General features: G+C 42.7%; 1 protein-coding gene across 27 annotated transcripts in view; it reads left to right on the forward strand.

Annotated features, from left to right (window-relative positions):
* Positions 1-16,193, forward strand: part of kif1b (kinesin family member 1B) — a 70,000-nt gene extending 53,807 nt beyond the window's left edge. For 10 of the 27 annotated variants that reach the window (XM_015058921.1, XM_015058920.1, XM_015058923.1 and 7 more), the window contains 27 exons: positions 1,058-1,236; positions 1,553-1,693; positions 2,964-3,218; positions 5,250-5,368; positions 5,607-5,692; positions 5,861-5,990; positions 6,291-6,444; positions 6,615-6,705; positions 6,791-6,909; positions 7,421-7,476; positions 7,762-7,962; positions 8,991-9,099; positions 9,204-9,270; positions 9,409-9,493; positions 9,844-9,949; positions 10,261-10,287; positions 11,040-11,154; positions 11,231-11,364; positions 12,126-12,187; positions 12,275-12,420; positions 13,387-13,647; positions 13,729-13,800; positions 13,883-14,004; positions 14,491-14,643; positions 14,758-14,950; positions 15,794-15,912; positions 15,998-16,193. In XM_015058921.1, the coding sequence (XP_014914407.1) occupies positions 1,058-1,236; positions 1,553-1,693; positions 2,964-3,218; positions 5,250-5,368; positions 5,607-5,692; positions 5,861-5,990; positions 6,291-6,444; positions 6,615-6,705; positions 6,791-6,909; positions 7,421-7,476; positions 7,762-7,962; positions 8,991-9,099; positions 9,204-9,270; positions 9,409-9,493; positions 9,844-9,949; positions 10,261-10,287; positions 11,040-11,154; positions 11,231-11,364; positions 12,126-12,187; positions 12,275-12,420; positions 13,387-13,647; positions 13,729-13,800; positions 13,883-14,004; positions 14,491-14,643; positions 14,758-14,950; positions 15,794-15,912; positions 15,998-16,040 (3,345 nt within the window). In that variant the 3' untranslated portion in view covers positions 16,041-16,193. The remainder of the gene's footprint in view (positions 1-1,057; positions 1,237-1,552; positions 1,694-2,963; positions 3,219-5,249; positions 5,369-5,606; positions 5,693-5,860; positions 5,991-6,290; positions 6,445-6,614; positions 6,706-6,790; positions 6,910-7,420; positions 7,477-7,761; positions 7,963-8,990; positions 9,100-9,203; positions 9,271-9,408; positions 9,494-9,843; positions 9,950-10,260; positions 10,288-11,039; positions 11,155-11,230; positions 11,365-12,125; positions 12,188-12,274; positions 12,421-13,386; positions 13,648-13,728; positions 13,801-13,882; positions 14,005-14,490; positions 14,644-14,757; positions 14,951-15,793; positions 15,913-15,997) is intronic. The other 17 variants (XM_015058939.1, XM_015058940.1, XM_015058941.1 and 14 more) reach the window with 8 other exon arrangements.
* The last annotated feature ends 236 nt before the right edge of the window (positions 16,194-16,429 follow it).

Consider the following 16,429-nt stretch of genomic DNA (forward strand, 5'->3'; position numbering starts at 1 on the left):
TTTTTTTTTTGGTATATTTCTTAAATGTTCTGGAAATTGTTTATGATGCAGAAATATGACGTGTGCATCATCCTTAATGAGTGGAGCTGTTGGGTAATTTATGCTTTGTATTACCTTAACCTTTTCTCGGTGGATCAAAGTCAGAACTTTAATTGGATCGGAGAGTTTCTGGGATTATCCAGTTGCAATGCTAAAATACAGCCTGTGGCCTGTTCTTAATACTTATTGCACGATCGGGCAAAATGGATAAATAAGTAGGTCTACTTTAGATGGGCAGTTTTAATCTAAAACAATTTTGTGACAATTTTGGATTGAATTGAATTTGACTGAATTAGACTGCTTTGTCCCATGAGAAGACAGTTATCAAATTACATTTTTAATTTGGGGTCTCTCGTTCCTGCAGCCTTTAAATGATCTCCCAGTTGTGTGACTAGAAATGACACGTAGCATATCCTGCCGACTAGATTTCTAAACCCAAACCTGTGTGATGTCTTCAGGCAATGCAGGGCATCACGAGGGAAACCAAAAGCATCTGCTGATGTTTAGATGTTAAACGGGTTTTGGCAGTCAGTCACAGCAGAAAACTGAGTCCAAAATACACATTATGACTCTGCTGGACTTTGTGTGCCTTACCTTTGATATTATTTAGCTAAGATGTTGCATCTCCCTCATAGTTTTACATCCACCTGCTCAGAACGTGACAATTTAATGTAATGTTGACTGAATGTGGTGGGGGGGGGGGAATAAAATGGTAGAGGAGCTACGCTCTAGTCTGACTTTTAAATCATCCAGAATGCAGCATTGATCCACTGTCGCATAGACAAATTGAAGTGGAAGTAAATCTAAAGCCGGTTCGCTGCAGTTTCCCTTCCACCAGGAAGCCAAGGGATTTACACTCCACATAAACCACAAGACGCTGCAGAAGAGTCACCTTACACAGGATTTTCATCTCGAGTTTTCCTTCTCGGGATGTTTTAAAGTCAAGTTTTGGTAACAGTTTGAGCCCAAAGCGACTCGTTGAGGGTGAAGTCCTTCCTAAATTCTCCCTCTTCCTCAGGTCCAGTTCCAGTTCGTCCTGCTGACGGACACGCTGTACTCTCCGCTGCCCCCTGAACTCCTGCCCCCAGAGCCGGAGAAGGAACGCGACCCGAGGCCCTTCCCTCGCACCGTGGTCGCTGTCGAGGTTCAGGACCTGAAGAACGGAGCTACACACTACTGGTCCCTGGAGAAACTCAAGTAAAAATTACCTTAATTTGCACACACATGATGTAGTAGAGTGTCTTCTACTACAGTTGTAGCAAACTGTTTGATTATTGCTCTGACTTAATTAGATATAGGCATCTGTAGTAGGAGTTTCAAAAAAGTCATTTGTATACAGTATCTTAAAAATCAATCGTTCTGAATCATCTTTTTTTTTTTATCTCTACAGAGAAAATAGTCAAATTCATATCATCTGTACATCATCAGTTTTTCTCCCCGTCCAGTTTTTTTTAGTGAGCTGTAAATTCCCATCCTGCATCCATTAATCCTGAGTGCATGTGGTCATTTACAGGCAGAGGCTGGAGCAGATGAGGGAGATGTACGACCGCGCTGGAGAAATGGCCTCCGCTCACCAGGATGGCGATGGAGAGGGAACTCTGACGGGAAACGACCCGTTCTACGACCGTTTCCACTGGTTTAAGCTCGTGGGGAGGTTTGTAGCCGAATATGAACGCTACACATTTAAACTAAATAGTTTTGGTTCTTGCTATTTTATTTTATTTTTTTATTGCTTTTGTAACAAATTTATTAAACAATACCGGGGAAGGGTTGGTTACCAGTATGAGCGTATTTAAGCTGGCTTAAAAAAATGTTGCTACACTTTTCATTGTTTTTAAGAGGAGCAATTAGATCGTATTATTCATTTGTGTTTAAAAATTTGTTTTGTATTATTTCCCAAAGCTGTACTGAAGCTTTTAGGACTTCTTCATGCGTTTTGTTTTTCATTGCCATCATTTCTCATTGGAGATTCATGTATCAGTCATATCACGTTTTCCACGTCATGTTTTGTCATTTATACCAGATGATGTTTTGTTCATTATTTAAATTTGTTTGTCCATTTTATTTGTTTTTGTGATTTTTTTTTATTTTGATTTTTATTTGAATGTGTGTTTATTTTACTCCACGTCACATTTTGAGTTTTTGTGACCATTTGTTGTGTTCCCTTTATTTCTGCATCACTTTGTACTGTCGTTGGTTGCCATGCTCTTCCTGATGCGTCCTTTAATTCATGTTAACATGGGGTTTGGGTGAGGTGGGAATGTTGGCGCTTTGTGTTTTATCCTCTTTCAGACGGCGTACATGAGGAGATTTACATGCTAATCCATTAATGTGCCGTTATTCATGTTGGTTTAAAATAGCATTTCTGGTATTTGCTGTGACACCTGCGATTAGCTCCTTATGAAATGAATCCTAAACTGCAAAGCTTTTTCAGTGGCTTTTGCTTTAAATGAATGCATGTAGTTAATGCAGTGAAAAGTGAGGCTTTCTTTTTATTTTTAATTATTTGAATTAAAGCAGGGTTCCTACACAGTTTGGAATTTGATCTGAGTATTTTTCAGATCTGGATAAATATTTTCACTTGTCCTTTTTTTTTGTCCTCTTTCCATCCTTTTAATTTAGTTTTGAAGATTTCCCATTTGAATCCACTTGTGAAATATCTCTTACAAAGCTATAGTGAGCTTTAGGATTTTATGTTTTGCAAAGAACTGAGAGCTCTGGAGAGCTGAGTCTCCAGAAGTCTAAAATATTTATATGAAAAAATGTGTAGGAACTCTGAAAACTTAGAAAAACAGCAGGAATCTTTCAAAATGAAATGAGATCACTGATGCCTCACAAAGCGCCTGAAGCTTTTTTTTTTTTTTTAACTCTTCTTTGACTCCACTGTTACCCTCGCCGCCACTCCCAAACCTTCGCTCCCCCAGCAGCTCTCCCATCTTCAACGGCTGCGTCAACGAGCACCTGGCCGACCGAACGCCCTCGCCCACGTTCTCCACCTCCGACTCGGAGATCACCGAGCTGGCGGACGAGCGCCAGAGCGAGATGTCGGACTTCATAGACGACGAGGCGTTTGTGGACGACACGAGCTCGGACGCGGGCACCGAAGAGGGCTCGGACATCTTCAGCGACGGGCAGGACCCCTTCTACGACCGCTCCCCCTGGTTCATCCTGGTGGGAAGGTCGGTGATCTGGGCGTTTCCTCTTCCTCTGCACACGGAGGCTGGGACAGGAGAGCTGTTGTTGGTTTGTTTCACTTTAGGTGGATGCAGTGAAGAGTAGCTGAAGTATCAAAGATTAGAGTATAATTGAATGTAATTGTAGTTGTTTTGTTTTTTTTTTCTCTCAGACTCAGAGAAGCTGGAAATAAATGTTTTTTTTTTTATTTAATTTAACATAATTCGTCATCCTTCTGTGCTCTGAGGTCGACTGTCGAAAATCTACTTTTAATTTGGACTCTGTTCCTAAGAACGATGAAAAGCCAGCACCACCTCCTGCCGTCGTCCTCCTGTCAGATGTCTCATCCTCCACCACCACACTCTGCTGACTGCATTAACTCCCATCTGTCTCTTAAAACTGCCTATTTGTTGTGATTAAGCAAACTAAGTACTTGTCCTTTTTGTTGGCTTTTTCTGTTTTTAAACTTGGGTTGTTTTCATTTTCTTTTTTTTTTGTGTGTGTTACTTTGAAATCATTTTATTTCTGAAATGTATGAACTCGGACTTTTGTCATTTGACCGATTTGAGGAAAACAGTTTATCATCTACTTTCTTTAGTGGGTGTATTTAGCAGTTGAAATAAAAACAAAACCACAAAAAATTCCTTTATAGCAGTCTAAAAACATCTCTAATAATGTGAAGGTTAATGCTTCATATCTTATTTTGTTAAAAAAAAAAGCTGGCTCATGGTGTAGCTGACAGCTGGGTCTAATTTATTATGTATTGGTTGTGTTAGCTTGCTTCCAATGATTCCTGATGATTAAAAAATCTTACTAAGTAGCTCTGCTTAATGGAAATTAGAACGTTTTTCAATGTTTACTTTTGCTTTTTAAAACAGACTATAGCTCATGCGCAGTCTGTAAAAAATCTTACAATTTGCAGGTATTAAGTAATTAAAATGCATTGAATAGAGTTAGGTCTCGTATAACTGTGAGGGCTGTTACACCTCCAAGTAAAATTGCCCAGTTTGTGCCCCGATGTTTGCACCAACATGTTGCCTTTTCATTTTGTGTCACTTCATACTCTTAGGCTCAAACCAGTGACGTTCAGGTGTTTTTTCTGTAGTTTAGTGTTCTTTTTTTTTTTTTTTTTTAGTAATTTTGGAGGCAAACGGTCATAAGAGTTGAAACCTCTGACCTAATTATATTTAACTTTGTGTTGCCACCTTGTTTACATTTATTTTGGTTCTACTTGGTTGCTCCTGAAATGTGATCAGTCCCAATAACTCGTTGCTACCTTACCTTACACTACTTACTCTAGACTCGATAGACGATAGAAAATTGTATACATGTACAAATATCCCTGAAGTTGATGTAAACTGATGCACGGTCAGTAAAAACACAGCCTGTGGCAGACTGGTCGATCTGCTATTTAACATCAGCCACAGGGTAACCAAAAAAAGTACAAAATGGAGAAGCTTCTCCTGAAAACATAATATCGTAGTAATAAGCAGGGTCGGTGCATCAAAATAAGACATCACATGGGTGCAGGTTGGTCCCTGCATCACTTTGACTTCAGATACTCTACAGATGGATGTCTTGTGCTCTGGTTTTGGGCATTAGACTTCATCGAAGTGCTGCGGGTCGTTATAGAGTTATAGGAGCGCTGCAATTGCAAATCATGTCTTGCGAAACGAAATGTCAGTGAGACCAGTGCGGCCAATGGCCAACACTGTAAAATGCTGTTTTATAGCTTTTACTGCTGCAATCTGCTAATCTGTCATTCCACTATTAAACTTTATGAGACACAAAAATGCAACTATTAAGTATAAAAAGAGATTTTAAGGAGCTCTTGCTCATTACATTGTCTTTTTTGCCTTCTCATTTGCTTTGTCACTAATATTTTACTGTATATATTTGTTAATAATTTGTCGTAAACATGTAAAATCTTCAAACCTCAGCTTTCCACCTTCAGATGCTAAATAAATGCCACAGTTATTGATGCTGCGGTTGTTCATTGTTTCTCTTCTCCCTTTTGTTTTAATTTTTGCTCCCAGAGCCTTTGTGTACCTGAGCAACCTGCTGTATCCTGTGCCGCTTGTTCACCGGGTTGCCATAGTTACAGAAAAGGGCGAGGTGCGAGGCTTCCTGCGCGTGGGGGTCCAGGCTATAGCTGGTGAGTAATTAATGAGAACTCTAATGCTCCGAGATTATTACCAGCAACTAACAAAAATATGTGTAGCTCTAAGTTCGGCTTTGAGATTCCAGTGGCAGCATGTGGGAGAGTCCTGAGGGATCCGATGTGCTGGCAACGCAGAGATTCCCTCAGATCCTTTATTTATTCCCTTTGATGTGCTTTGACAGTTTAGGTTTGTGACAGATTGGGATAAAAGGAGGGCTTGTTTCTCTTCTAGCTGACGAGGAGGCTCCAGATTACGGGTCCGGGGTTAGACAGTCGGGGACTGCCAAGATTTCTTTTGATGATGAATACTTCAAAAAGGTGAGCCGCCTGGAGTCGCATGAAAAGCCGTTTGAAGCGCAGACACTTTATTTCTATTTTTTTTTTTTTCTCTCCAAAAATACCAACTTGGTAGAGAAACTTTAGAAACTCAAACCCTCTCTAGACCAGCTATATGCTAATGCCTCTGACTTTTATCCGTCCAATCAGAATGACTTTCCCTCTACGGTCATGACCCGGTCCGGCTTGTCCCTGGAGGAACTGCGCATCGTGGAGGGTCAGGGTCAGAGCTCAGAGGTCATCACACCCTCCGAGGAGCTCAACAGAATCAACGACATGGGTACGGCCGCCAGACTTTCAACCTCTGCACTCGTAAATTTTCAGCCTCTCTTCCCTTCGCCAGAGAACGCGCCCGGCAGATGTCCCTGCTGGATCCAAAGCTGAGCTTTGTCGTGTAAATGAGGCGAATGCAGGGGTTTTTATTTGCTGCGTGAGAGAATTTTTACAAAAGCTAAAGAAAAGAAAAAAAAATGAGTGAACAGCAGGAGTGATGAATAAAGAGGAGCAATTCACACGCCAGCAGCTGTAATTTTATTTATTTTTTTTGGTCATTTTTAACTGACCCTGTTGTTCTCCTCAGACCTGAAGCTGGGCAACGTCCCAGATGCCAAGCTGAGTCACAGTGAGGGTCTGGCAGGCCAGCTGGAGGTGGGGAGCATCTTCACCTTCCGCGTGACCGTCCTCCAGGCCAGTGGCGTCCCACCTGAGTACGCCGACATCTTTTGCCAGTTCAAGTGAGTCGACATTCTTCGAAAATAAGAGCGGCGCCGTTTAGGTCGCCTGAAATATCGGTTTGCGATGCTTCACGAAGCCTTCGGCTTAGGGAAACTGCAACAGCGTTGCACGCTTGTGCGCAAGTTAAATGAATTTAATCACTCTGACTTGTGTTCCCGTTTTGCTTCAGCTTTCTCCATCGCCACGACGAGGCTTTCTCCACCGAGCCGCTGAAGAACACCGGCAAAGGAGCTCCGCTGGGTTTCTACCACGTCCAGAACGTGAGTACAGACATGTGGACGTCATTCCTTCAATCCAAACCGTTCCTCATGGCCAGAAACTAAATTTTTCTTTTTTTCTTTGCAGGTTTCAGTGGAGGTCACGGAGTCTTTTATTGAGTACATTAAGAACAAGCCCATCGTGTTTGAGGTGTTCGGCCACTATCAGCAGCACCCGCTGCACATCCACGGCCAGGACCTGATCAGGTTGGTAGCTTTTTAAAAAAATACCTTCTACAGAAATGTAGAATACAGGGCCTTCAAAAGCATCTTCATCTTTTTCCTCATGTTGTTGCATAAGAGAAGCAAACTTCTGATTTATTTGCATTTTAGACGGAACACATAGTGATTAATTATTGTGCAAATGGAGGAAAAGGAGACATGATTTAAAAAAATAATCATTTTACAGATAATATTCTGAAAAGTTTGCCATACATTTGAATCTAGAACCTCTTCTTGTTCTGATACCCTGAAATAAAGTGTCTTTAAAAATCACTTGAAGGGAGAAAAGGTGAACCTCAGGGCTTGCAGCAAAATGTGGTTTACAAATTATCCACACAGGGAACTATTTTCTGATGGCCTGTCGTATTAAATACAAATAAAAATGTGTGACTGAAATGTAACAAAATGTGGAAATGTTCAACGGTTAGGGTAAAAGTTCTTCATTGAAGACAGATTTTGCACTAGAATACATATTTCCTTTCTTTGTGTTCAACAGTCCTCCAACACCGTCACGGAAATACTACCCCATCCCCATGCCTCTGTCCAAACCAGGTAACAAATCGTCACACAACGCCGCCATACAGTGAAATGTTCTGTCACCATCACTTCCCCGTATCTTTGACTTTGTTATGTAACCATACCTCACATGTCCTTTTTTCATTTCTCGCTTCCTTTGGATCTTTTTATTGTCGTATTGAATCATTTTTCTACAATCTCTATAATCCTCTTACCCAACTCTGTCCTGCCTTCCCCCCCCCACTCCTCCATTTTCCTCCACACATCTATTCACCCATCTTTTCTGCCGTTCACATACAAACACACACACCACCCACCCAGACCACACCCGTAAGATCGAGTTGATCCGCTACCTCGTGAGCGGCTATGTTAACGGCAAAGTGCTGGACACGTTATCCGAGCACGCCAACGCCCTCGCCTCCTCCGCCGTGGCCAGCCTGGAGGACGAGGCTGACCAGCTCTCGCACTTCCCCTTCCTCTCAGCGCTCCACGACCCCGTGTTCACTGTGCCTAAGCACCACGGTTGGTACACAGGACTCGGTTAGCGGTTGAGGCATTAGATCCCCCCCCCCAACCCACTAGATGCTGTTTTGTGATTAGACTAGCGCTTTGTTCTTGTGCTGCTCAGCGCCTGCAGGTGCACACCGGAGCACTGCAGTGATCGCGTTTGGGTCCCGACGGCTCAGCTCAAACCTCCCCTTGCTGCTTCGACTGACCGGAGCTCCTACCTTCCAGTAGATAAATTTGCAGAAATTTAAATTAAATTAAATTAAATCCTGCTGATACTTCAGACAGCAAGGAGCGGTCAGCGTTGGTGTAATCTGTGATTTAACTCCTCACACCGTCTCCACCTTTCGGTCAGGCCCTTGCAAAAGCATTCACACTCATTGAATTTCTCACATTTGTGATGCTGTAGCGAAACACTTCAATAAAATGAAGAACAATGACATGTGGGTTTTCAAAAAGAAAAAAAAACAACGACCTGTTACTAATCAAAATCTGAAAAGTGTGGCATGCATTTCTACTTGGAAATGCTTTGTCACATCTATAAACGTCGCATCTTTGTAAGGAATCTCAGGCTCAGTCAGATTAGATGAGTGGCGTCTGTGATGATCCCTTTTCATCTCTCGCGACAGGCTCTTAATTGGATTTTAGGTCTGGACTTTGACTAGGCCGACCTCGCACATCGATACACTTTGATCTCTAGAGTTCTGTTGTAGCTTGGATGCATGTTGAGGCTCAAATAGTTTTGACCGAACAGTGTCCCCATAGCATGATGCTGCCACCTCTGTTTTCAAATACACCTTTACAGTTTTCATATTTTCAAATGTGTCTTCACGTTGTTGTTTTCTATCACAATGTCCAAATAAAACACATTGAAGTCTACAGTTGAGATGCGACAAAAACTAAAATGCGTTTCTACCTTTGCAAAGCCCTGTATAATCCACTAGACTCAGCAATGCGCTCATACGACATGACTACGTTGTTTTGAAATTCACTGAAACGTCGAATTTAAAATACTTAGCTGATGGGTGTTGTTTTTTTTATAGTTCCAGCCACCAAGCTGAACACCATCACCAAGTCGAACCTGGGCCAGTGCGTCAGCAAGTACGACCTGCTCGTCTGGTTCGAGATAAGCGAGCTGGAGCCGACTGGAGAGTGAGTGTGTCCCTTTGCACCGTTCCCACAGGGATGAATCCAGCCTCTAAAAATGCAGGGAAGCCCATCGATAAAAGGTCTAACCTGGTTTTGTCCCCACACAGGTACATCCCGGCTATCGTGGATCACAGTGCCGGATTGCCCTGCCACGGCACCTACCTTCTGCACCAGGTAAGGGTACAGCATTTGCCACTCCCCAAAACTCAGAAGATAAAGACTTGTCTATCTGTAATAATACTGACGTACAAGTTGTTGCTGTTGTCGTGGTTTTTATGCCGTAATCTTGATCTCCTTTCATCTTTTCTGCAGGGGATCCAGCGGAGGATCACAGTGACTCTTATACACGAGAAGGGCAGCGAGCTCCACTGGAAGGATGTTCGTGAGCTGGTTGTAGGTGAGCCATCTGTCCGAGAGCTTCACTCGATCCAATGGAAACTAGACAGTAACGCGGGGTAAAAAAAAGTGAGGGTAAACCCTTTAGAAGAGGCTTTACTGTGAATATACCACACACACCTATGGGAGGGGAAGAGAGGCTTCTGTTTTGCTTAAGGCAGCTTCTCTTGCTAAGCTTTTTATACACTGCAGCTGCCGCAGATGGACCAAATAATTACATTTCACATTTTTCACATGCAGCCTCTGGACTCTGACCAGATGCTTGTAGAGTTGTGTTTATCTTTTTTTATTGCTCACCAGAAGAAGTCTCAGCGACCGTATTGACGCGTCATGCCGTTGTATCTCCATCAGGTCGTATCAGGAACAAGGCCGAGGTGGACGACAGCGCAGCCGACGCCGTCCTGTCCCTAAACATCATTTCTGCCAAGAACATCAAGTCATCCCACAACACTAACAGGTACGTGGACTGGACTCTGAGAGCTACTTTGGCTCTGATGAACTCTAAACCTGACAATCCATCTGTTTGTTGTTGTTGCTGTTGTTGTTGTTGTGTAGGCTTTTCATGTTTTTGTGTTGAAAATATGTGAAAATGTTCTTGTCTTTATGGTTTCTGAGGGTAAAATGAATTCATTGCATGAGCTTTCTGTTTGTTTTTTATTTACAGTTGTTGATGTGCTTTATTGTTTCTGTTGCCTGACTCTTTGTGCTTCTCTTTTTATTCTGTGGACTCTTTCCTCCTGCTGCTGCTGGACTCTTGATTGTCCTCAGGCTTTCTATTGATAAGGATATTGATAGGTACCATTCATCAGAGAGCATAAGGCCTTCAATGAAGGACCTTTATGTGTCTCTCTTAGAACCCTTAGACTCTTAGAAATAAGTTTAATAGATTTTCGGTTCCTAAGCCCCTTCCCTGCTTGTTGCATAAGATATGCCTTTGTTTCCATTACCATTCATTTCCTAAAACTCTCAAAATGTTGATGGACAAAGGTGATCTAAATGCAAATGCACCCTGATCAGCACTACTTTTATACATTTATAAGTTTGTGACTTTAGTATAAATAAAAGTCGTGAGCTGACCTACTATCAATTTGATTCAAGTTTTTTGTTTTGTTAACTACTCTAACATTCAGTAAGGTCACTGTCTGTGGGTAAATGCTCCCCCTGCTGGTAGACAAGGATAAATGCAACCTCACCGAAAAGGAATTGGTTTGTAAAATGAATACATATCAGTATGTTCAAAAAGGCAGCTTTACTTTTAGTTGCATCATGCTGAACTTTATTCTCAGTATGTTCCATCTCCTACCTTGAGTCTTGTCTCCTCTTTGTGTCTTCTCTGTGTTTATCCTCGCATCCTGTCACGTTGAAAGTGTGAGAGAGTTTCGTTTTCAGCCATCTAGACCTGTGCACATCCACACACCAGTTCTTTAGCCAAATCCCAACCTCCCATGTCACAACGAGAAACGCAACATCAAAAGTGTCTTTTTTTCAAACGAGACTTCCCAAAGCTCAACTCCTGTTGCTTTCCTATGTATATTTTTTTCCTTCAGAACGTTCTACCGTTTTGAAGCTGTGTGGGACAGCTCGCTGCACAACTCCCTCCTGCTGAATCGAGTCACTCCGTACGGAGAGAAGATCTACATGACTCTGTCTGCATATCTGGAGGTTTGTCTTTCCGCTCTGTCTCACGGCGATCTCACTGCGTCTCGGACGTTGGCTCACTCGCACCTCTGCTTTTCAGCTGGACCACTGCATCCAGCCCGCCATCATCACCAAAGACATCTGCATGGTGTTCTACTCCCGGGACGCCAAGATCTCCCCGCCGCGTTCTCTCAGGAACCTCTTTGGGAGTGGGTACTCCAAAACTCCTGACTGGTAAGCCTGCAGGTTGATGCACTTTGGTGCATCTATTAACACGGATGTATAACACTCCAATAAAAAAGCCAGTCTGAGTTTTGAGGTTCTGTTTTGTGTACAACTTTAGCCTGCTGATTACAGTTTTGCTTTTTGACCGGGAGTGTAAAACATGATTTTACTGTTAGTGCAAAACTCTGACAGAGATATTTGAATTGATGTTTTACATTTTCATAGAATAAATGAAATGATTGATTGTAGTAATTGTAATCAGTGACATCTGTGTGTGTGTGTTCCCCTGAGAATGTGGACACTTCTCAGAGATTTACAGATTGCTACAAATATTTCTACATCCAGCATTTCCATTACTGAGGGAGAATGTTGCTGTAAAACATTCAGCCTTTCTGTTATCCGCTGGTCTGAAGCTTAAAAGTAGTTTTCACAAACGGCAGAAAACCAGATTCTTCCTCCTTTAATTCTTCTTGTGTATTAATTATTTTAAGTACTTCTCTGGTACTTTGAATAGCTGCCTTTAAGACTTGTCTGTGGAGTAATAACTGCCACTTTGATAAGTGTGGTCTGTAAAGCCCCGGTTGCATTTAGGTACGGTGTGTTCATTGACCGCAAGTAGATCGTATTCTTTTGGGTTTTGACCGTACAATCATGCCAAGTCTGTTCAAGCTGAAATCAATCTCCAATTATTACCACGCGTCACACTCTTTTGGCTGAATTTTTCATTTAATAAATTTTTTTTTTTTTTTTTTTTTGCTGCTTTGTTACAGCAATCGCGTCACCGGCATCTATGAGCTCAGCCTGTGCAAGATGTCTGACACCGGAAGCCCTGGTAAACGAGGAGAAAACGATTTCAAAGAAACATCTGAATAGTTGCCATTATACCTTTTGTGTTGACAAGCCGGGTTCTCCTGCACAGGGATGCAGCGGAGGAGGAGGAAGGTTCTGGACACTTCCGTGGCCTACGTGCGAGGGGAGGAGAACCTGGCCGGATGGAGGCCCAGAGGGGACAGTTTGATCCTGGAGCACCAGTGGGAGCTGGAGAAACTCGAGCAGCTGCATGAGGTGGGAACTTGGAAATCAGATTTGACATTCACATATTAAAAAAAAATATGTTTCAAATCATTTTAAACTTACTCATAGGAAGGTTGTATGAACCAGTTGGTCAAAAAGATAAATAAAAAAACACTGGCAGGAATATTATATTGACCTTATGTGGAAGAGAACAAAGTTTTTTTCGTCCAGCTCAAATTTAGCTGGACTATAAATTGTCCCAGTAATTATTGCAATACACGATAATGTCTCAGAGCAATGTTTTGAGTCCATTTTCAAGTAATATATTGATAATAGAATAATATTGCAACTTCAAAGACCAATTAACTTTAATCTTGTAAAGAGCACTTAACATTTAGGGTGCACCTATTGCAGTTTTCCATATGGTCGCCAATGACCAATATTTAAAAGGAAAAGTGATTTTTATTTTTATTTGTCTGAAATGTTTCCAAATATAGCAAAAAGTAATTACAAACGTGCAGACATGACCGTGGGTCTGTCAGTCAAACCTCTGTCATAGCAGAGCTGATTTTTAGACCTTTACCAAAGTAGATAAAATCGGTGGATGTGATCGGCTCCACATGCAAGTATCGAATGATCGGCAATCTCCCAAAATTAAGGAAATCAGGGTCGATTTATCGGTGCACCCCTACTTAACGCTGCAACTAGGAGACATTTTAAATATCCAAAGTAAAACACAACACCTGAAATACTGAAAAACTGAAATATCAACCTATATACAACCAAAGCCATAAATAAATAAATGAATTATGAAGTTTCTGTGAAACAAAATTGCCCTTCAAAAAAATAATAATCATCACAATGGAAAATTGCCAAGCTCAGTTTAATTTATCATGCGGTTAATTGCAGTTAAGGCTCAGGTCCCTTTCTCTGTCATGTTCTTTTGCTGCTGTGAAAACATGCAGCTCAAATAACTCCTGATGATGTAAAGATAAAAGAACTCGTACCTCTCCTCAGGTGGAGAAGACCCGTCACCTCCTCCTACTGAGGGAGAAGCTGGGAGAGGCGCCTCCGGTGGGAACGGCTCCCACCGCCAAGTCCTTGAGCGAGTCTCTGTCCCCCAGCATGAGCTCGGGGACGCTGTCCACCTCCACCTCCATCTCCTCGCAGATCTCCAGCGCCACTTGCGAGAGCGCCATCACGCCCAGCGAGAGCAGCGGCTACGACTCGGCGGACATCGAGAGCCTGGTGGACCGCGAGAAGGAGCTCGCCTCCAAGGTGAGGAGAAATCCCGCACGCGGCAAGAAAGCACGCCAGCGATTTCTGAGCTCCCTGGAGCTGACGGATATTGTGTTGCAGTGTCTGCGCCTGCTGACCCACACCTTCAACAGCGACTACAGCCAGGTGGTGAACAGCATCAGCGACTGCAAGGTGAGAAACGACTCGGATGTTTTCCTCGCTCCGGTCACGTTCGACTGGGTAAACACGCCTAACGTTTTGCCATCTTCTCCAGCTGTCTGACATCTCGCCCATCGGACGAGACCCATCGGTGACCAGCTTAAGCAGCGCCACCCTCACGCCGTCCTCCACCTGCCCCTCCCTGGCTGACTCCCGCTGCAGCTCCTTAGACCAAAAGTAACAATGTTCTCCTTGTATTGGTGCATTATTAGCCACGGAGGATGTGGATATTAGCTGTTTTGATATTTTTTTTTCCCCCTGCTAGTTTTAACATTTACAAAATAAATGTAAATAAAAACTATACACAGTTTGCATTTAAGATACAAAAAGAAACTTTCAAGTGGCATAGTTTTAGCTTCACCTGCTTCAAATTCTGTTAAAACAAAATCTCTTATCAGCTCCTTTTGCTATCTAATTATTAATGTATTTTGAATAATGCATATAAAAAAGGTGTACATTAAAAATTGACAGAATGTTCTTTTTTTTAAAAATCTGTTTAAATGTCAGAATAATCGATACAATAGATTTACTAAAATAAAGCAAGTTTGATGGTCGCACAACAAGATCTTATAAAACAATTGGTTTCAACATAATGCATTACGAGTGCATTTAAATCATATGGTGGACAATTTTGACATTAACTTTTTTCTTTCTGTCTTAAAGGACCCCAGAGAACAACTCCCGTGCCTCCAGTCCTTCCTGCTCGGACTACGAGAACTTCCCGATGGTTCCCACTCTGGAGATGTCCTACCTTGCTCGGGCTGGAAAGAACGAGTTCTTAAACTTGGTGCCTGATATCGAGGAAATGAGGCCTGGGTTAGTAATAAATGATGGCGGCTCATCTGAAATGGTGTTGGATTGTCTGACCTGCATTAGTTGTGTAGTAAAGGTGTTACATATATATATTTATATATATTTGCTTCATTTCAGGTCTGTGGTGTCTAAGAAAGGTTTCCTCAGCTTCATGGAGCCGCGCTCCAACACGTGGGTGAAGCACTTTGTGGTCGTTCGCCGCCCGTACGTCTTCATCTACAACAGCGACAAGGACCCGGTGGAGCGAGGCGTCCTCAACCTCTCCACGGCGCAGGTGGAATACAGCGAAGACCAGCAGGCCATGCTCAAGGTGCTCGTCTGTTTCGAATCAGAAGTTTAAATACACCCATAATAAATGTAAATGTCACATTAAGCTCAGGCTTTCATTGATCTGTTTGAGCTGCTGCTTTTTCCAGGGCGGATTGATTGTACAATATACAGCTTCTGTCATTTTTATGAACTAGAACCTTATTTTGCTGTGGATTTCCATCAATCAGGACCTCTTTAAACCTATCAGAATAAGTGTCCCTCTGTGGGTGGCAGAGAAACCTGATGCTTTTCACCCCCATCAGCAAGTTTGTGGTACAATTTAATCTGGACTTTAGGCCTCTTCCTTTGGCAGGATCGGTTCATAAAACGTCTTGAAGCTTAGTGCTGCTTCAGTTTGCCTTTTGAGATTGTTACTTTGTCATAACACTCAGCCATATGTCCATATGTCAACCATCTGACCTGAACTGTGAACCTCAGATGTGAGACAAGTGATGTTCAGGAACAACTCAGAAATGTTCTGGAACACGAGCGTCGCCGGCGGTGAGCTTGGCGTCACGTCGACATGGACTGAGAAGAACCGAGATGGAAAGAATTCTGGAACGGTCTTGATCGAAACCAACCAAGGATCTTTGCCAGAAAACCAGCCAACTCAAAGGAGTTCCGCTAGTTCTGATAAGAGTATTCAAATGTCCAGCCAGAATTATACTATGAGCTTTTTGGTGGCGCCTAAAGGGGGCAGAGTGCTCTCTCAACTTTTCTTTCATTCAGCCAAATGCCAGTACACCCACTTCTTCTTTTGAAAAATCGTTGGCTTAAATCTAATTATTTAGTCTCTCCACCTCTGATGAAGCTGCGTCTCATGATGAATATTTGATGTTTGCAGACTCCCAACACGTTTGCGGTGTGCACAAAGCATCGAGGAATCCTTCTGCAGGCCAACAATGAGAAAGACATGAACGACTGGCTGTACGCCTTCAACCCTCTGCTGGCAGGGACGATAAGGTACTTCTATACTTTTGCATGTGCCGTCTTCAGTTCCTCTTGAACGAATGCACCTTTGCCTCATCGCAACATGTCGTCCCCTCAGATCGAAGCTGGCGAGGAGGCGCAGCGGCCTGATGAAGAACTGAGCGGAGCGGAGGAACCCCCGTGGCTCTCGCTCTCTCTTTGATCAAACAAAGTGTTAACACTTATTAATCATTGTGAGTCTTAAAAGGTTTCCTCTTGTAAGTAGACTTGTGGCTTAAGTTTCTACTTTTCATGCGACTAAAAGTTTCAGCTCCGTTGAACTTTGCCTCCCCTCCCGTCCCTCCGGCACCCCGAGCTCCTCTTCTTCTCCTCCTCCCCCCCTCGGCTTTTTTGTGTTTAAAATTTTTACGACGGGTCTGGTTCTTTCCGCTTTGTCGTCATTCCTGAACTTCCTGACTTGTAGCATGTCGTAGTAGTCTCTACTTGTGTGTGCACGGCTCTCCAAAAAAACTAATTTTCAGTTTGCCAATCATCTGTAAAAAAAAAAAAA

Source organism: Poecilia latipinna, unplaced genomic scaffold (genome assembly GCF_001443285.1).
Source record: "Poecilia latipinna isolate Pla-1442-1.1 unplaced genomic scaffold, P_latipinna-1.0 Scaffold1586, whole genome shotgun sequence".
NCBI lineage: Eukaryota > Metazoa > Chordata > Actinopteri > Cyprinodontiformes > Poeciliidae > Poecilia > Poecilia latipinna.